This window comes from Ursus americanus, chromosome 26, assembly GCF_024610735.1.
Source record: "Ursus americanus isolate L20-20 chromosome 26, mUrsAme1.1.p, whole genome shotgun sequence".
NCBI lineage: Eukaryota > Metazoa > Chordata > Mammalia > Carnivora > Ursidae > Ursus > Ursus americanus.
Window position 1 is genome coordinate 15,799,451 of NC_142152.1, and position 14,749 is coordinate 15,814,199.

The following is a 14,749-nucleotide window of genomic DNA, read 5'->3' on the forward strand; positions in this document are numbered from 1 at the left end:
TTCTCATAGAAAATCACTTGTATTCTGCCAAAGAGCAGTGGGCAGAAATTGAAGTGTGATGGAGTTGGGTCTCCAAACTACTTTCTAACAAATGGAACTCTCCAAAGATGGAATGTAGAGGTTGCTAGTGAGCCCCTGATTTGGGGAAGTACCCAAACAGGGGTCATGCGGCCACGTGCAAGGACAGAGAAGCTGAATATCCCGGTGGTGAAAGCTTTGATTTGATTTCTGATTGATCTAGGTTCAGATCCATCACTTACAGCTGTGTAACGCTGGAAGCGTTACCTCTTTCTGGCTGGAGTTTCTTTATCTGCAAAACAAATAGTTCCTATTTCCCAGGGCTGTTGCGAGGATTAAGGAGATCCTGCCTGTGAATCACTTAGCACAGGATGCTTTCCTTGGTTAGACTTTGTGGCTGCTCAGTTCCCTTCCGCTTCGAGGGTATAATAACTTTGGGTTTATTCTGGACTTGCTCCCCCAGGCAAACCAGTATTGTGAGACATGGTCTCACCCCTACTTTTCTTGCAAAAGTAACCTTGACACCCTTTCACTTTTCTCCAACCTAGTTCCTCATAAGCGACCGTGACCCTCAGTGCAACCTCCACTGCTCCAGGACTCCGCCCAAACCCATCTGTGCCTCCGACGGCAGGTCCTATGAGTCCATGTGCGAGTACCAGAGAGCCAAGTGCAGAGACCCGACCCTGGGCGTGGTACATCGTGGCAGATGCAAAGGTGAGTGTGTGCACATCCGCTCAGCGGGCACGAGGCTCCCAGGCGCCAGTGTGCCCTGCATGGGGCGCTGTCCGATGTCAGGGAGGCTCAGAATGAGTCCGTTCCTTGTGTTTGCTGCTCTCCCTCCACCCCTTCCACTGGGGAATAGGGGAAGGAGAACGGGCCTGCCCTAGGAATGAGCACTGTTCTGTCTTGCCAATACTGCCACCAGGCTAGGGCTTAGAGAGATGTGCTGCTATCTGGCTAGAGCTATTTATTCTTATTTTTTATTTTTGTAAATGGAGATGCTTAAAATGGCAAGACATTATTGTTGGCTCCTGAATAGGGAGGGCTTCCAAACTGTTGGCCAATAGATGTATTTTGTTTGGGCTGCTCACTTGTTTAAAAATATTAAAAACATTTGAGACAACATTTAAAAATGGAGAGATTCAACATTAAAATCTGGATTTTTGTACTTCTCATAAATAATTGGAAGCTCTGGTAATATTAGGTCTGTGTTCCCTCCCACAGGGAAACACATGGCTAGACCTGAGCGGCAGCTTCCTCCTTTAAAGGGGGGGCCTGTTCTCCAGTTGTGGTCTCTCCACGCTGAATGCTGTTCTTTGTGCACCCGGTCCAGCTCCCCAAATTTCTATCACTTTCCTCTGCCCTGTAGATATTTGCGTTTGCGATCCCTGGGCTGTTTAGAGCTGTTGTAGGAATTATGTGAGACTAAGCAGGCTGCCCTAGAGATTCGGATCTTCCAAAGAAAGTTCTTGCAATTCTTGAACTCTAAAACATCTTTGAGACCCCTTGGGCTTGCAAGTTTTTTCAGTAAACCCAGTGAAACAGAATACAGGTGGGACTTCCCCCCCCCCGGGGGAGGGGCTAAGGGTCCTTGGGAGTTGTTACAATAAGCAGAATCTGGTATAAATGTGCCTCCCTAACTTTTCTAAGAAAAGCCGTAAGAGTAAGGTGAGGCTGAGCAGCGCTGACCAGCCAGGACTTTGTGTTGTTGGAAAAGCCAGCTGGCGGCGTGGGGGCTCACCCACCAGCAGAGAGGTTTTGTCTCAGTACTGGGCAGCCATTTTGTCTCATGGCTCCAGAGTGGATTCAAGCGAAGTGTGAAACGGCCCCTCCTCTCTTCTTATAGATGCTGGCCAGAGCAAGTGTCGCCTGGAGCGGGCTCAGGCCCTAGAGCAAGCCAAGAAGCCCCAGGAGGCGGTGTTTGTCCCGGAGTGCAGCGAGGATGGCTCCTTTACCCAGGTGAGGCCTTGGCCAAGTCTCTCAGGCCCATTTCCTGGACTGAGGCCGAGGGGAGGTGCTTGAGAGTGGGAGGGCCCCTCAGAGCCTTTGCTTTCTGGGAAACTGCTGAGGGTTCTTTGACACCCCTCTGTGCTACCTTCTGGTGCCTGCATTCCCCCTCCTGGGCCCTCCATGCCATCCCTTGCCAGCTGGCAGTGGGTCCTGAAAAGGGGCATGGAAGTCTGAGCCAGGAAACTGGCATTGCTTGGTCCCCGTCCTTCCCGCTGGCTGTCTCCATTATTCTCTTCTGTCAAATGCAGGCTGATTATTTTTCTTGTCCCTGCCAGTTTCCATGGGCAACCCTGGTAATCCCTTCAGTGTTTATTTCTACCCCTTCTGCACTCCCCTTCTTCCTACCCCTAGTCCTTGAACGAAGCAGTGCTCCCTTTGAATACACATTGTAACGTGATTCTTGGAGCGTGCGTGTGTGTGTATACACGCACACACATGTATGTGCATGCATGCACTCAGGTTTAACAACTGCTTTTCAGGGGGTCCCACCTCTCATCCTGCATGGTCTTCTGGTTAGTGCTTGTGTAAAAGTAATGTTGGCTGTGTTGATGTTGGCACCACTACTTCTAAAACATAGGCAGCACGGGACGATAGGGCACTCCTTCATAAAGCTTTTCGGCTGGATGGGGGATGTGGTCTGGGCGGGGGTAGGAGGCAGCTGGATGAAGGTGTTGTCCGGGTGGACGTAGGGAGGGTCACTGGACAAGGGTGAATCAGCCACAGGGTTGGGGGTGGTCCTGGTGCCTGCTTCTCCCTTTGGAGAATACAGCAGCATTTGGAGGAGTCCTACTACCTTAGAGCTGGAAGCGAGGCTTCAGAGGTTGAAAAGCTTCCCCGTCATTCGGAATCAAGGGAGCAGAGGGTACAGGCTGGCCTTTGGTTTCTTTTTGGGGCTGGGCCTGGGGATTGCTGATTTCAGACGGACCACTCGTTGGGGTGGAAATGCGGAGGGGTGGTGGGGAAGGGTTTGGGCGTCATATTTTTTAAAGTTCCCAGCTGATTCAAATGTTCAGCCAGGATTGAGTGCTTCTGGGTTAAAGTGACCTTGGCTGCCGACAATGCAAGAGGCACTTTTATTCATTTTCTCTCACTAAAGCCTCGCCACAAGCCTGTGAGGTAGGTGTTGTTATCCCCACTTACAGGGACAGGGTGGGGCAGGGCTGGGATTCAAACTCAGACCCCCTCCATCTCCCAAGCCCTCCGTCGTCCGTGTTCTGCTGTGCCCCACACCGGCAGCTTCCAAGGAGGCTCTGAGGCGTGGACTGCAAGAAGACGGCCTCCTGCCCCAGCTCTCGTTAGGATCCTGAAGCTACCCTGCCCCGGGGGTGGGGGGAGGGGGGTGAGTCCCAGCCCCCGACCTCAGGCGAGTCATTGAGCTTCTCAGGGCCTCCGTGTCCTCACGTGAAAAGTGGAGATTATGATCGCCATCATTATCATACCTAATCATAGTCATTACATTATATATATTATCATATGTTACTACTGTTATGACGGTTATTAATGAGTATTACTGTAGCTTACCTCATGGGGCTGTGGTGAGGATTTAAATACGTTCACGCATGTACAACACTTGAACACATGGGTGCTATTTAAATATCCTGCATTTCTTCAGCATTATCCCCATAGCTTCTCTGGTGCTACACTCATGTCTTCCCAAGATGTTATGGGTGATGTCGCTTAAGGAAAGTAAAACCTTTTGTTGAACCTCCCCCTCCTTAATTTTTCATTTATTATGTATTCTGGTGAAAAGAAGGCAGGTGATGTTTGTATATGTATTCAAAACTGCAAATTCACGCTGAGAACGCACATGTAGGGGAGAAAATCAGACCTCCCTCCACTTAGTTTGGGGCGGAGAATGGGCGTAGCGGTCGTAGGGAGGAGGCGAGGTTCATGGTCATGATTTTTCCCTTTCTCTACGATTGTGTCGTCCCGGGTGTGTTACTTGTGAGAAGGTTGACTCCTGCCCTCCTGGTTCGGAAGTGTTTGCTGCCTCGTGACACGCAGCGGCTGGCCAGCTTTGGTTTTGGTGAGGCCGGTCCGGACCAGGTGGTGTTTGCCGGGAAAGGAGCTTCCAGATTAATCCGGGCAGAATTGCTACATGAGGGGGCCCCTGAAGTTCAGCAAAGGTTGGATAGACAGTCAAGGACCCCTTCATTTGTTTGACACGCCAAGCACCGTCCTGTGTCTGCAGGCCCGAGGCTGGCTCACCGTGACGGGGGCAGCCAGGCGGCCGACAGCCTGCTCGTCCCCATTACGGTGATTGAAATGGAGGTGCTTTTTGCCTTGATCAAAGATGCTACAATTACTTCGTGAAAGGAGGCTGCGTCTTTGAGTGTGCTTCAGTAACAGGGACAGGCTGCCCGAAGGCTGTGGGACAGAATGCTTTCTCCCTCCCCCAGCCTCCACTGTCCCTTAGCTGGACTTTTTTGTTTTGTTTCGTAAGACCAACATCCAGAGACCAGCTGTGTTACTTTAATATATTCTTTAGAATATTGATAGGCACGCATCCTGATATTATTACCATATTTTAGCCCTGTGAATTATTACACAGTAATGTCCTCTTGAAGTTTATGGAGGGAGCAAGGGGACCCTAATAGGACTGGATTTGTTTGGGATGGGACACAGCTTGGGACCACATGAGTGGGCTGGTTTTAATGCGGTTCATGTGGGATGCGGTGGTCTCTGTTCTCTTCTTTGTTTGCCCTGTCCCCTTCCCCCCCAGCCCCCACCCCACCCCACACAGCAGGGTGGTGCGCATTAGGTCACACGCACTTCGTGACTTTGAAAAACCTTGATATCTCGTCTATACCCCAAATGCTGGGAGTGGGTCCCAGACATTGTGTTATTTTAAGCTCCCCAGGCGATGATGGTGTTTGGTCAAAGTTTTGAAAGACCCGCTGTTGTAAGGACTTCATCACTCTTGTTCTTGATTACATCCTTGCAATGGGGAGTTCAGGCTCTCCCGGGACCTGCTGAGTCAGGTTGGGAGTTAAGTGCTTTGTCCTTCCCAAGGGCCTTATCTGTTTTCTCTTCTGGGTGTCAGGAACATTCCTGACATCTGTTCTGCCAAGTCCTCTGCCAAGCAGTTGTCTGGTGCCCAAACCGATTCACTGAAAGCCCAGCTGTGGTGGAAGAGTATTGGACTAACACCACCAGGAAATGTTGGCTGGAGCTCATCAAGCTGGCGCATCACTGAGTAGTAACGATGGCTACTCTGCTGAGTGCTACTTGGTGCGAGGCAGTGAGTTTTACACCCGCTAATCTTCACTGGAACCCTCCGACATAGTTACTAATACCCTTATTTATAAAGAAAAACTAAGTTTCAGAGAGGTTGAATCACTGGTTCAAGGTCACTACACTAGAAAGGGTTTGTACCTAGGCCTACCTAATTTCAAGGCCTGGGCTTTTGACTTCTCTAGCCTATAAAAGTGGCCTTGATGTGTGTGTAATGTATATTCACCACCATTGTTATTCCAGAAGTTCCCACCGTGATGCTGGTGGCCAATCCATACACGAAAAAAAAATTTTTTTAAAGAAAGAAAGGGAAAAAAAGAAAAAAAAATCCTTTCGATTACAGAAATCTTGGAATATACAAAAAGAAATAATAGTGTAATGAACTCCCTGTACCTGTTACCCAGCTTCAACAGTTTCTAACGTGTGGTCAATTCTGTTTCATTTCTGCCTTGTTTTCATCTCCCACCTCGAACTGGACTGTTTCAAAGCAAATCCCAGACATAGTATTGTTTTCATCTCCAACATTTGAAGTTCTGCTCTGTTCTGGGCTGTGTGCTGGTTGCCAGGGAGGGTTCAAGAAATGTCATGACTTGTGCCTTCAAGGAGCTTTCGTGCTGGAAAGCTGTGAAAACCAACGGTAAAGTAGCTAGTAGACAGGGTTATATTTCCAGCAGTTATATTTCAAATGCCCATTTACAAGTCAGTAATTTGGACTTCAAAGTACGTTTTATTGTTCTAAAAATAAATACCAATTAAAAGTTTCTGAACAGGGGCACCTGGGTGGCTCAGTCAGTTAAATGTCTGACTCTTGATTTCAGCTCAGGTCATGATCTCAGGGTTGTGATATCGAGCCCCACCGCAGGCTCTGCACTCAGTGGGGAGTCTGCGTGGGATTCTCTCCCTCCTCTCTGCCCCTCCTCCCTACTCTCTCTCACTCTAAAATAAATAAATCTTTTTTAAAAAGTTTCTGAACATAAAACCCACCAAAACTAAAAGACAAATGACATTAATAGCCCTAGTGACAAGGGGCTAATATATGAAGAATTCTTACACATCAGAAAGAAGATCCTAGTAGAAAAGCAGGCAAGAGATACCAACCAGCAGATCACACAGTAGTAACACATAGCAGATAAGCGAATATGAATCATGTCGTTTTCCTTAGTAATTAAAGAGATACAAACTAAAAAAATGTCATTTCGCTTAACAAGTTGTTAAAAATTGGAGAAAAGATAATAATATTCAGGCTTGAATATTACTAACTATTGAGAATTACTAAAGGGAAAACTCTACCCCCCGACCCCGCCACATTACAATTTGGAAAGTAAATTGGCATTGACATTTTGTGTGATAATTTTGCAACATGGGTCAAAAGTCCTTAGATGTGTCCATATCTTGTGGCTACCCTTCCACTTCTAGGAGTTTATTCTAAAGAAATATTAAGAATATGTGCAAATACTTAGCCACATGGATTTCCATCTAAATTCTCCTACTAGTAGCAAAAATTTGGAAACAATCTAAATATCCAGTAATGGAGAATCACTTAAACAAATTAGACATAATTTATACTCAATTCATAGCTGCTGCACTCTGCAGCTAGTAAAACAGTGTGTTACAGAGGCTCGTTTTACGTGGTGGGTGTAGGTAGGTATGTTAGGCACTTGATTCATTAAATAATTGAAAAGAGAACTATTTTCATTTTGTTCTAAATAGAAAAGTTGTATATGCTTTGTAAAAAAAAAACAGAATTCTGATAATGCAGAAGTATGTAAGGTAGAAAGGTAGAGCAATGACCTTATCTCCTTGGAAAAGCAACATTTGGGGCTCCTGGTGTCTCAGTTAAACATCTGCCTTTGGCTCAGGTTGTGATCCCAGGGTCCTGGGATCGAGCCCTGCTTGGGGCTCCCTGCTCTGCAGGGATCCTGCTGCTTCTCCCTCTCCCTCTGCCTGCTGCTCCCCCTGCTTGTGCTCATGCTGTCTCTCTCTCTGTGTCAAATAAATAAATAAAATCTTGGAAAAAAAAAAAAAGAGTAACAGTTGAGTCTCTAACCCTCCAGTTTTTCTCTTCAATGCATACTTACCATTATTTAGGACAAAAATGGTATAGTATCATATATATTTTAATAACAATTTCTTTTTTAAAAAAATTAATAACTAATACAATTTTATTTTAAAGATTTTATTTATTTCTCAGAGAGAGAGTGAGAGAGCGCACAAGCAGGGGGAGCTGCAGGTGGAGGGAGAAGCAGGCTCCTTGCTGAGCAGGGAGCCCCGTGTAGGACTTGGTTCCAGGACCCTGGGATCATGACCTGAGTCAAAGGCAGACACTTAACCAACTGAGCCACCCAGGCATCCCTCTTTTAATAACGTTTTCCTAAACTAATTACATTGTGGACTTATTTCCATGTTACTTATAAATCTACCTAATTTAAAAATTAGTTTCGGGTGTACAACACAGTGATTTAACTTTTGTATACATGGTGAAATGATCACCTTAATAAGTCTAGTTACCATCTGTCACCATACAAATTTAATACAGTAATACCGATTACTTTCTGTATGCTCACATTAGATCCTCATGACTTATTTATTTTACAACTGGAAATTTGTACTTCTGGTTCCCTTGATCTTTTTCACACCCACCAATCCCTTTCACCTCTGGCACCTACCAGTCTGTTCTCTGTATCTGGGCTGTGTTTGTTTGTTTGTTTTGTTTTTCAGATTCTACATACAAGTGAAATCATGCAGTATTTGTCTGTGTCTGACTTATTTCACTTAAAATAACTCTCAAGATCCATCTGTGTTGTTACAAATGGCAAGATTTTATTCTTTTAATCTTTGAGTAATATTCCATTGCATACACACACACACACACACACACACACACACACACACACACACACGCAGGCCACATCTTTATCCGTTCATCTGTTGTTGGACCCTTAGATTGTTTCCATATCTTGGTTATTGTAAATAATGCTGCAGTGGACATAGGGGTGCTTACATCTTTGTGGATTAGTGTTTTCATTTTCTTTAGATAATACCCAGAAGTGGAATTATTGGATCATGTGGTAGTTCTATTTTTAATTTTTTGAGGAGCCTCCATATTGTTTCTGTAGTCATGTACCAATATATGTAACCACCAGCAGAGCACAGGGTTCCCTTTTCTTCACATCCTTGCTAACACTTGTTATTTCTTATCCTTTTGATACTAGCCATTCCGACAGGTGGAAGGTGATACCTCATTGTGGTTTTGATTTGCATTTCCCTGACAATTAGTGATATTGAACATCTTTTCATGTACCTGTTGGCCATCTGTATGTCTTTTTTTTTTTTTTAAGGTTTTATTTATTTATTTGACAGGGAGAGAGACAGACAGAGAGGGAACCCAAGCAGGGGGAGTGAGAGAGGGAAAAGCAGGCTTCCTGCCGAACAGGGAGCCCAATGAAAGACTCCATCCCAGGACCCTGGGATCATGACCTGAGCTAAAGGCAGACGCTTGTGACTGAGCCACCCAGGCGCCCCCATCTGTATGTCTTCTTTGGAAGAATGTCTATTCAGATCCTCTGCCCGTTTTTAAACTGGCTTGTTTGGTTTTTGTTATTAAGTTGTTGTTCTTTGTGTATTTGGATATTAACCCCTTATTGAATATATAGGTTGCCTTTTCATTTGGTTGATGGTTTCCTTCTCTGTGCAGAAGCTTTTGGGTTGATGTAGTCCCATTTGTTTTGTTTATTTTTGCTTTTGTTCCCCTTGCCTTTGGAGTCAGATTGAAAAAAACATTGATAAGATTGATATCAAGGAGCTTATTGCCTGTGTTTTCTTCTAGGGGTTTTACGGTTTCAGGTCTTACATTCAAGTGTTTAATCCATTTTGAGTTTAGGGGCACAGGAGCGGCTCAGTTGGTTAAGCTTCCAACTCTTGATTTTGGCTCAAGTCATGATCTCAGGGTCCTGAGATTGAGCCCCACGTTGGGGCTCTGCACTGGGTGTGGAGCCTGCTTGAGATTCTCTCTCTCCCTCTTCCTCTGCCCCTCCTCCTCTCTCTACCTCTCTAAAATAAATTAAAAAAAAATAATCCATTTTGAGTTTATTTTTGGGTATGGTGTAAAATAGTGGTCCAGTTTTGTTCTTTTGCATGTGGCTGTCCAGTTTTCCCAACACCATTTATTGAAGAGACTGTCCTTTCCCCATTGTATATTCTTCCCTCCTTTGCCATATATTAATTGACCATATAGATGTGGGTTTATTTCTGGGCTCCTGATTCTGGTCCAGTGGTTTGTGTGTCTGTTTGAATACCAATACAGTACTGTTTTGATTACTATAGCTTTGTAGTATAGTTTGAAATCTGGGAGCGTGATAACTCTACCTTTGTTCTTTCTCAAGATTGCTTTGGCTATTGAGGGGCTTTGTGGTTCCACACAAATTTTAGAATTATTTGTTCTAATTCTATGAAAAACACTATTGGAATTTTGATGGGAATTGCATTGAGTAGATTGTTTGGGGTAGTGTGGACATTTTAACAATATTAATTCTTCTAATCCGTGAACACAAAAATATCTTTGCATTATTTGTGTCTTTCTCAATTTCTTTCTTAATGTCTTAAAGTTTTCTACGTATAGGTCTTTTACCTCCTTGGTTAAGTTTACTTGTAAATATTTATTCTTTTTGATGCAATTATAAATAGGATTGTTTTCTTGATTTCTCTGATGTTTTGTTATTAGTTATTAGTTATTTTGTTATTAGAAACACAACAGATTTTTTATATTAATCTTGTATCCTGCAACTTTATAGAACGCATTCATTAGTCCTAATGACTTTTTTGGTGGAATCTTTTGGGTTCTCTCTATATAGGATCATGTCATCTGCAAATAGTGAATGTTTTACTTTTTCTTTTCCTATTTCAATAAACTTTATTTTTTTTCCTTGCCTAATTGCTGTGGCTAGGATTTCCAATACTACGTTGAATAAAAGTGGGGAGGGTGGGGCTCCTTGTCTTGTTCCTGATCTTAGAGGAAAAGTTTTCAGCTTTTTGTCATTGACAATAATATTAGCATTGGGTTTGTCATATATGGCCTTTATTATGTGGAGGTACATTCACTCTATATCCACTTTGTTGAGAAGTTTTAATCATAAATGGATGTCAAATTTTGTCAAATACTTTTTTGCATCTGTTGAGATGATCATATAATTTTTATCTTTCATTTTGTTAATGTGATGTATCCCTTTGATTGACTTGTCAATATTGAACTATCCTTGCATCCCTGGAGTAAAGCCGACTTGATCATGGTGTATGATCTTTTAATGTATTGTTGAGTTTGGTTTGCTGATATTTTGTTGAGGAGTTTTGTATCTATGTACCTCAGGGATTTTGGCCTTTAATTTTCTTTTGTTTTGCTGTCCTTGTCTGGTTTTGGTGTCAGGGTGTTGCTGGCTGCTGCTTCTTCTTCTTCTTCTTAAAGATTTTTATTTATTTATTTGAGAGAGAACAAATGGGGAGGAGGGGCAGAGAGAGAGGGAGAAGCAGACTCTGCACTGAACAGGGGGCCTAACATGGGACTCAATCCCAGGACCCTGGTATTGTGACCTGAGCCAAAGGCAGATGTTTAACAACTGAGCCACCCAGTTGCCCGTGATGCTGGCTTCTTAAAACGAGTTTGGGAGTGTTCCCTCCTCTTCAACTTTTTGGAAGAGTTTAAGAAGGATAGGTATTCAATCTTCTTTGAATGTTTGATAGACTTCACCAGTGAAGCCATCTGGCCCTGGACTTTTGCTTCTTGGGAACATTTAGCTTCAGTATCCTTACCAGTGATCATTCTATTCAGATTTTCTATTTCTTCTTGATTCAGCTTTGGAAGATTGTGTGTTTTTTGGAATTTATCCCTTTCTACTTGTTTGCCCAACTTGTTGGTATGTAATTGTTCATAGTAGTCTCTTACGGTCCTTTGTATTTATATGGTATCTGTTGTAACTTCTATTTCATTTTTTATTTTATTTACTTGAGTTCTTTCTTTTTTATTTTCTTGGTGAGTCTAGCTGAAGGCTTGTCAATTTTATTGATCTTTTCAAAGAACCAGCTCTTAGTTTCATTGATCTTTTCTATTGCCTTTTTATTCTCTATTTTATTTATTTCTGCTCTGATCTTCCTCCTTCTACTACCCTTGGGATTCATTTGTTCTTCTTTTTCTAGCTCCTTTAGATGTAAAGTTAGATTGTTTGTTTGAGACTTTTCTTATTTCTTGAGGTAGGCCTGTATTGCTATGAACTTTCCTCTTAGAACCATTATAGCTACATCCATAGCTTTTGTTATGTCATTTTTCTGTTTTAATTTGCCTCTAGGTATTTTTTTATTTCTTCTTTGACTTTTTTTCTGGTAGTTGTTCAGTAGCATGTTGTTTCATTTCCAAGTGTTTGTGGTTTTTCCAGTTTTCTTCTTGTAAGTGATTCTTAGTTTCATACCATTGTGGTCAGAAAAGATGCTTGAAATGATTTTAATTTTCTTCCGTTTATTGAAATTTGTTTTGTGGCCTAACATGTGATCTATCATGGGGAGTGTTCCATGTGCACTTGAGAAGAATGTGTATTCTGCTGCTTTTGGATAATAGACTGTTCTGTGTATATCTCTTAAGTCCATATGGTCTAATGTGTCATTTAAGGCTGCTGTTTCCTTATTAATTTTCTGTCTGGATGATCTATCCATTGATGTAAGTAGGGTGCTAAAGTCCCCTGCTATTATTGTATTGTTGTTGATTTCCCCCTTTATGTCTGTTAATATTTGCTTTATATATTTTGGTGCTCCTATGTTGGGTACATATATATTTATAAATGTTTTATCTTTTTGCTGGATTAAGCTCTTTATCATTACATAATTCCTTTCTTTGACTTTTACTACAGTCTTTGTTTTAAAGTCTATTTTGTTGGATATAAGTATAGCTACACCAGCTTTCTCTTGGTTTCCATTTGCACAGAATATATTTTTCCATTCCTTCACTTTAAGTCTGTGTGTGTCCTTACTTCTGAAGAGAGTCTCTTCTGTGTAGGCCACATATAGATGGATCTTGTTGTGTGTGTGTGTGTGTGTGTGTGTGTGTGTGTGTGTGTGTGTTTAATCCATTCAGCCATCTATGTCTTGGATTGGAGAATTGAATTCTTTGACATTTAAAGTACTTATCGATAGGTGTGTAATTGTTGCCATTTTGTTAACTGTTTTCTGGCTATTTTTGTAGTTTCTCTGTGCTCCTTTTTCTCTCTTCCCTTGTGGTATGATGTCTTTAGTGTTTAGATTCCTTTCTCGTTTTCCTTTATGTATTACTATAAGTTTTGTTTTGTGGTTACCACAAGGTTTGCATAGAACGTACTGTATATATAACAGCCCATTTTAGGTTGATAGCAACTTGAATTTGAATACATTCCAAAACTCTACATTTTTACTGTCCCCCCCCAAGGTTTTTATGTGTTTGACATTACACTTTACCTCTTTTTATTTTATATACCTTATAACTAATGTAGTTTTAGTTAATTCTACTACTTTTGTCTTTTAACCTTCACACTGGCTTTATAAGTGATTTAACCACTACCTTTACTATATATTTACCTTTTCCAGTGAGATTTTTACTTTTGCATTTTTTTTGTTAATTAGTGCCATTTCTTTTTAGTTTAGAAGCAATCCCTTTAACATTTATTATAAGGCTGGTTTAGTGGTGATGGATTCTTTTAGCTTTGGGTTATCTGGAAAATTTTGTCTCTTCTTCACTTCTGAATGATAACCTTGCCAGGTAGAATATTTGTGGTTGGAAGTTACGGAAAAGTTTGCTCATAGCCTTGTGGGGTTTCCCTTGTATATAACAAGTTGCTTTTCTCTTGATGCTTTTAAGATTCTCTCTTTAACTTATGACATTTTAATTATAATGTGCCTTGGTGTGGATCTCTTTGGCTTCATTTCATTTAGAAATCTCTGGGCTTCCTGTACCTGAATATCTGTTACTCCCCCCAGGTTAGGGAGTTTTTGGCAAATAAGATTTCTGCCCTTTTCTTTTTCTCTTCTCCTTCTGGGACCCCTATAATGTGAATGTTATTCTGCCTGATGTTGTCCTATATAGGTCTTTTAAGTTATCTCTATTTTTACACTTTTTTCTTTTTAATACATTATTTACTTAGGGAGAGAGAGAGGAGGAGCAGAGGGGCAGGGAGAGAATCTCAAGCAGACTCCCCATTGAGTGTGAAGCCTGATGCATGGCTCAACGCTGGGCTTGATGTGGGGCTTGATCTCACAACCCTGAGACCATGACCTGAGCCAAAATCAAGAGTTGGACACCCAAGCAACTGAGCCACCCAGCTGCCTCTAAAATTCTTCTTTCTTTTTGCTGCTCTGTCTGGGTGAATACCTATGCTTTGTCTTCCAGCTCACTGATCCATTCTTCTGCTTCATCGAGCCTGCTGTTGAACCCCTCTCGTGTATTTTTCAGCTCAGTTTTTGTATTCTTTAGCACTGTGACTCCTGTTTGGTACTTCAAAAATATTTCCTATCTCTTTGCTGAAGTTCTCACTGGGCTCCTCCTTTCTTCTCCCAAATTCAGTGAGCGTCTTTGTGATCATTTGAATTCTTCACCAGCTTGTTTACTTATCTCTGCATCATTACAGAGGTCTTTTTCTGAGGTTTTGCCTTGTTCTTTCTTTTGGAACATATTTCTGTTTACTCATTTTGGTTGATTCTCTGTGTTTGTTTCAATGCATTAGGCAAAACAGCTACCTCTCCCAGTCTTGAAGCAGTGGCCTTGTGTAGATGATGAAACTTATAGTTCAACTTTGCCCTAGTTCTTGGTTGTCTCCTGAACTTTTGTGATTGTCTAAACAACCTGATTTATCCTTGATATGCCCCTGCTGTTGAGCATATGTCAAGACCTGTCAATGTTACAAGGAAGGAATCTCATTTAGCACCTAGTTTCAAGCTGACTGGAAGCCAGACCCTCAGGCAGCAACTTTTATTTTTTTATTTTATTTTTTTTTGGACAGATTTTATTTATTTATTTGACAGAGAGAGAGACAGCCAGCGAGAGAAGGAACACAAGCAGGGGGAGTGGGAGAGGAAGAAACAGGCTCCCAGCGGAGCAGGGAGCCCAATGCGGGGCTCGATCCCAGGACCCTGGGATCACGCCCCGAGCCGCAGGCAGACGCTTAACGACTGAGCCATCCAGGTGCCCCAGGCAGCAGCTTTTAAAGAATATATATATGTATATATAGTCCTGTGGGGCTGCAGCCATAATCCCTGCCAGCCTCCAGGTCAGGAGATCCGGAGGTGTCCCCTAGGTGACAGTTGCAAAACTCGGGGCTCCAGATGAATATATAAACTCCTTTCTGGGAGGTCTTGTCAAGCTATAGCAAGGCCAAGGGTTGTGCAAGAATGGTGTCTCCCTGCTTATGTTCCCTGGGAGTGCCTCAGTAGCCTCTAGCCATGTGGGAGACCTGAAGCCTGTCCCTCAGGCTGTAGTTTT

The 14,749-nt window shown here is 42.6% G+C and overlaps 1 protein-coding gene across 4 annotated transcripts in view; it reads left to right on the forward strand.

Moving 5' to 3' along the window:
- The window catches only part of SMOC1 (SPARC related modular calcium binding 1), a 152,964-nt gene that overhangs the window by 68,553 nt on the left and 69,662 nt on the right, over positions 1-14,749 (forward strand). For all 4 annotated transcript variants that reach the window (XM_087856065.1, XM_087856066.1, XM_087856067.1 and 1 more), the window contains exons 2-3: positions 567-732; positions 1,865-1,977. In XM_087856065.1, coding sequence (XP_087712191.1) covers positions 567-732; positions 1,865-1,977 — 279 coding nt within the window. The remainder of the gene's footprint in view (positions 1-566; positions 733-1,864; positions 1,978-14,749) is intronic.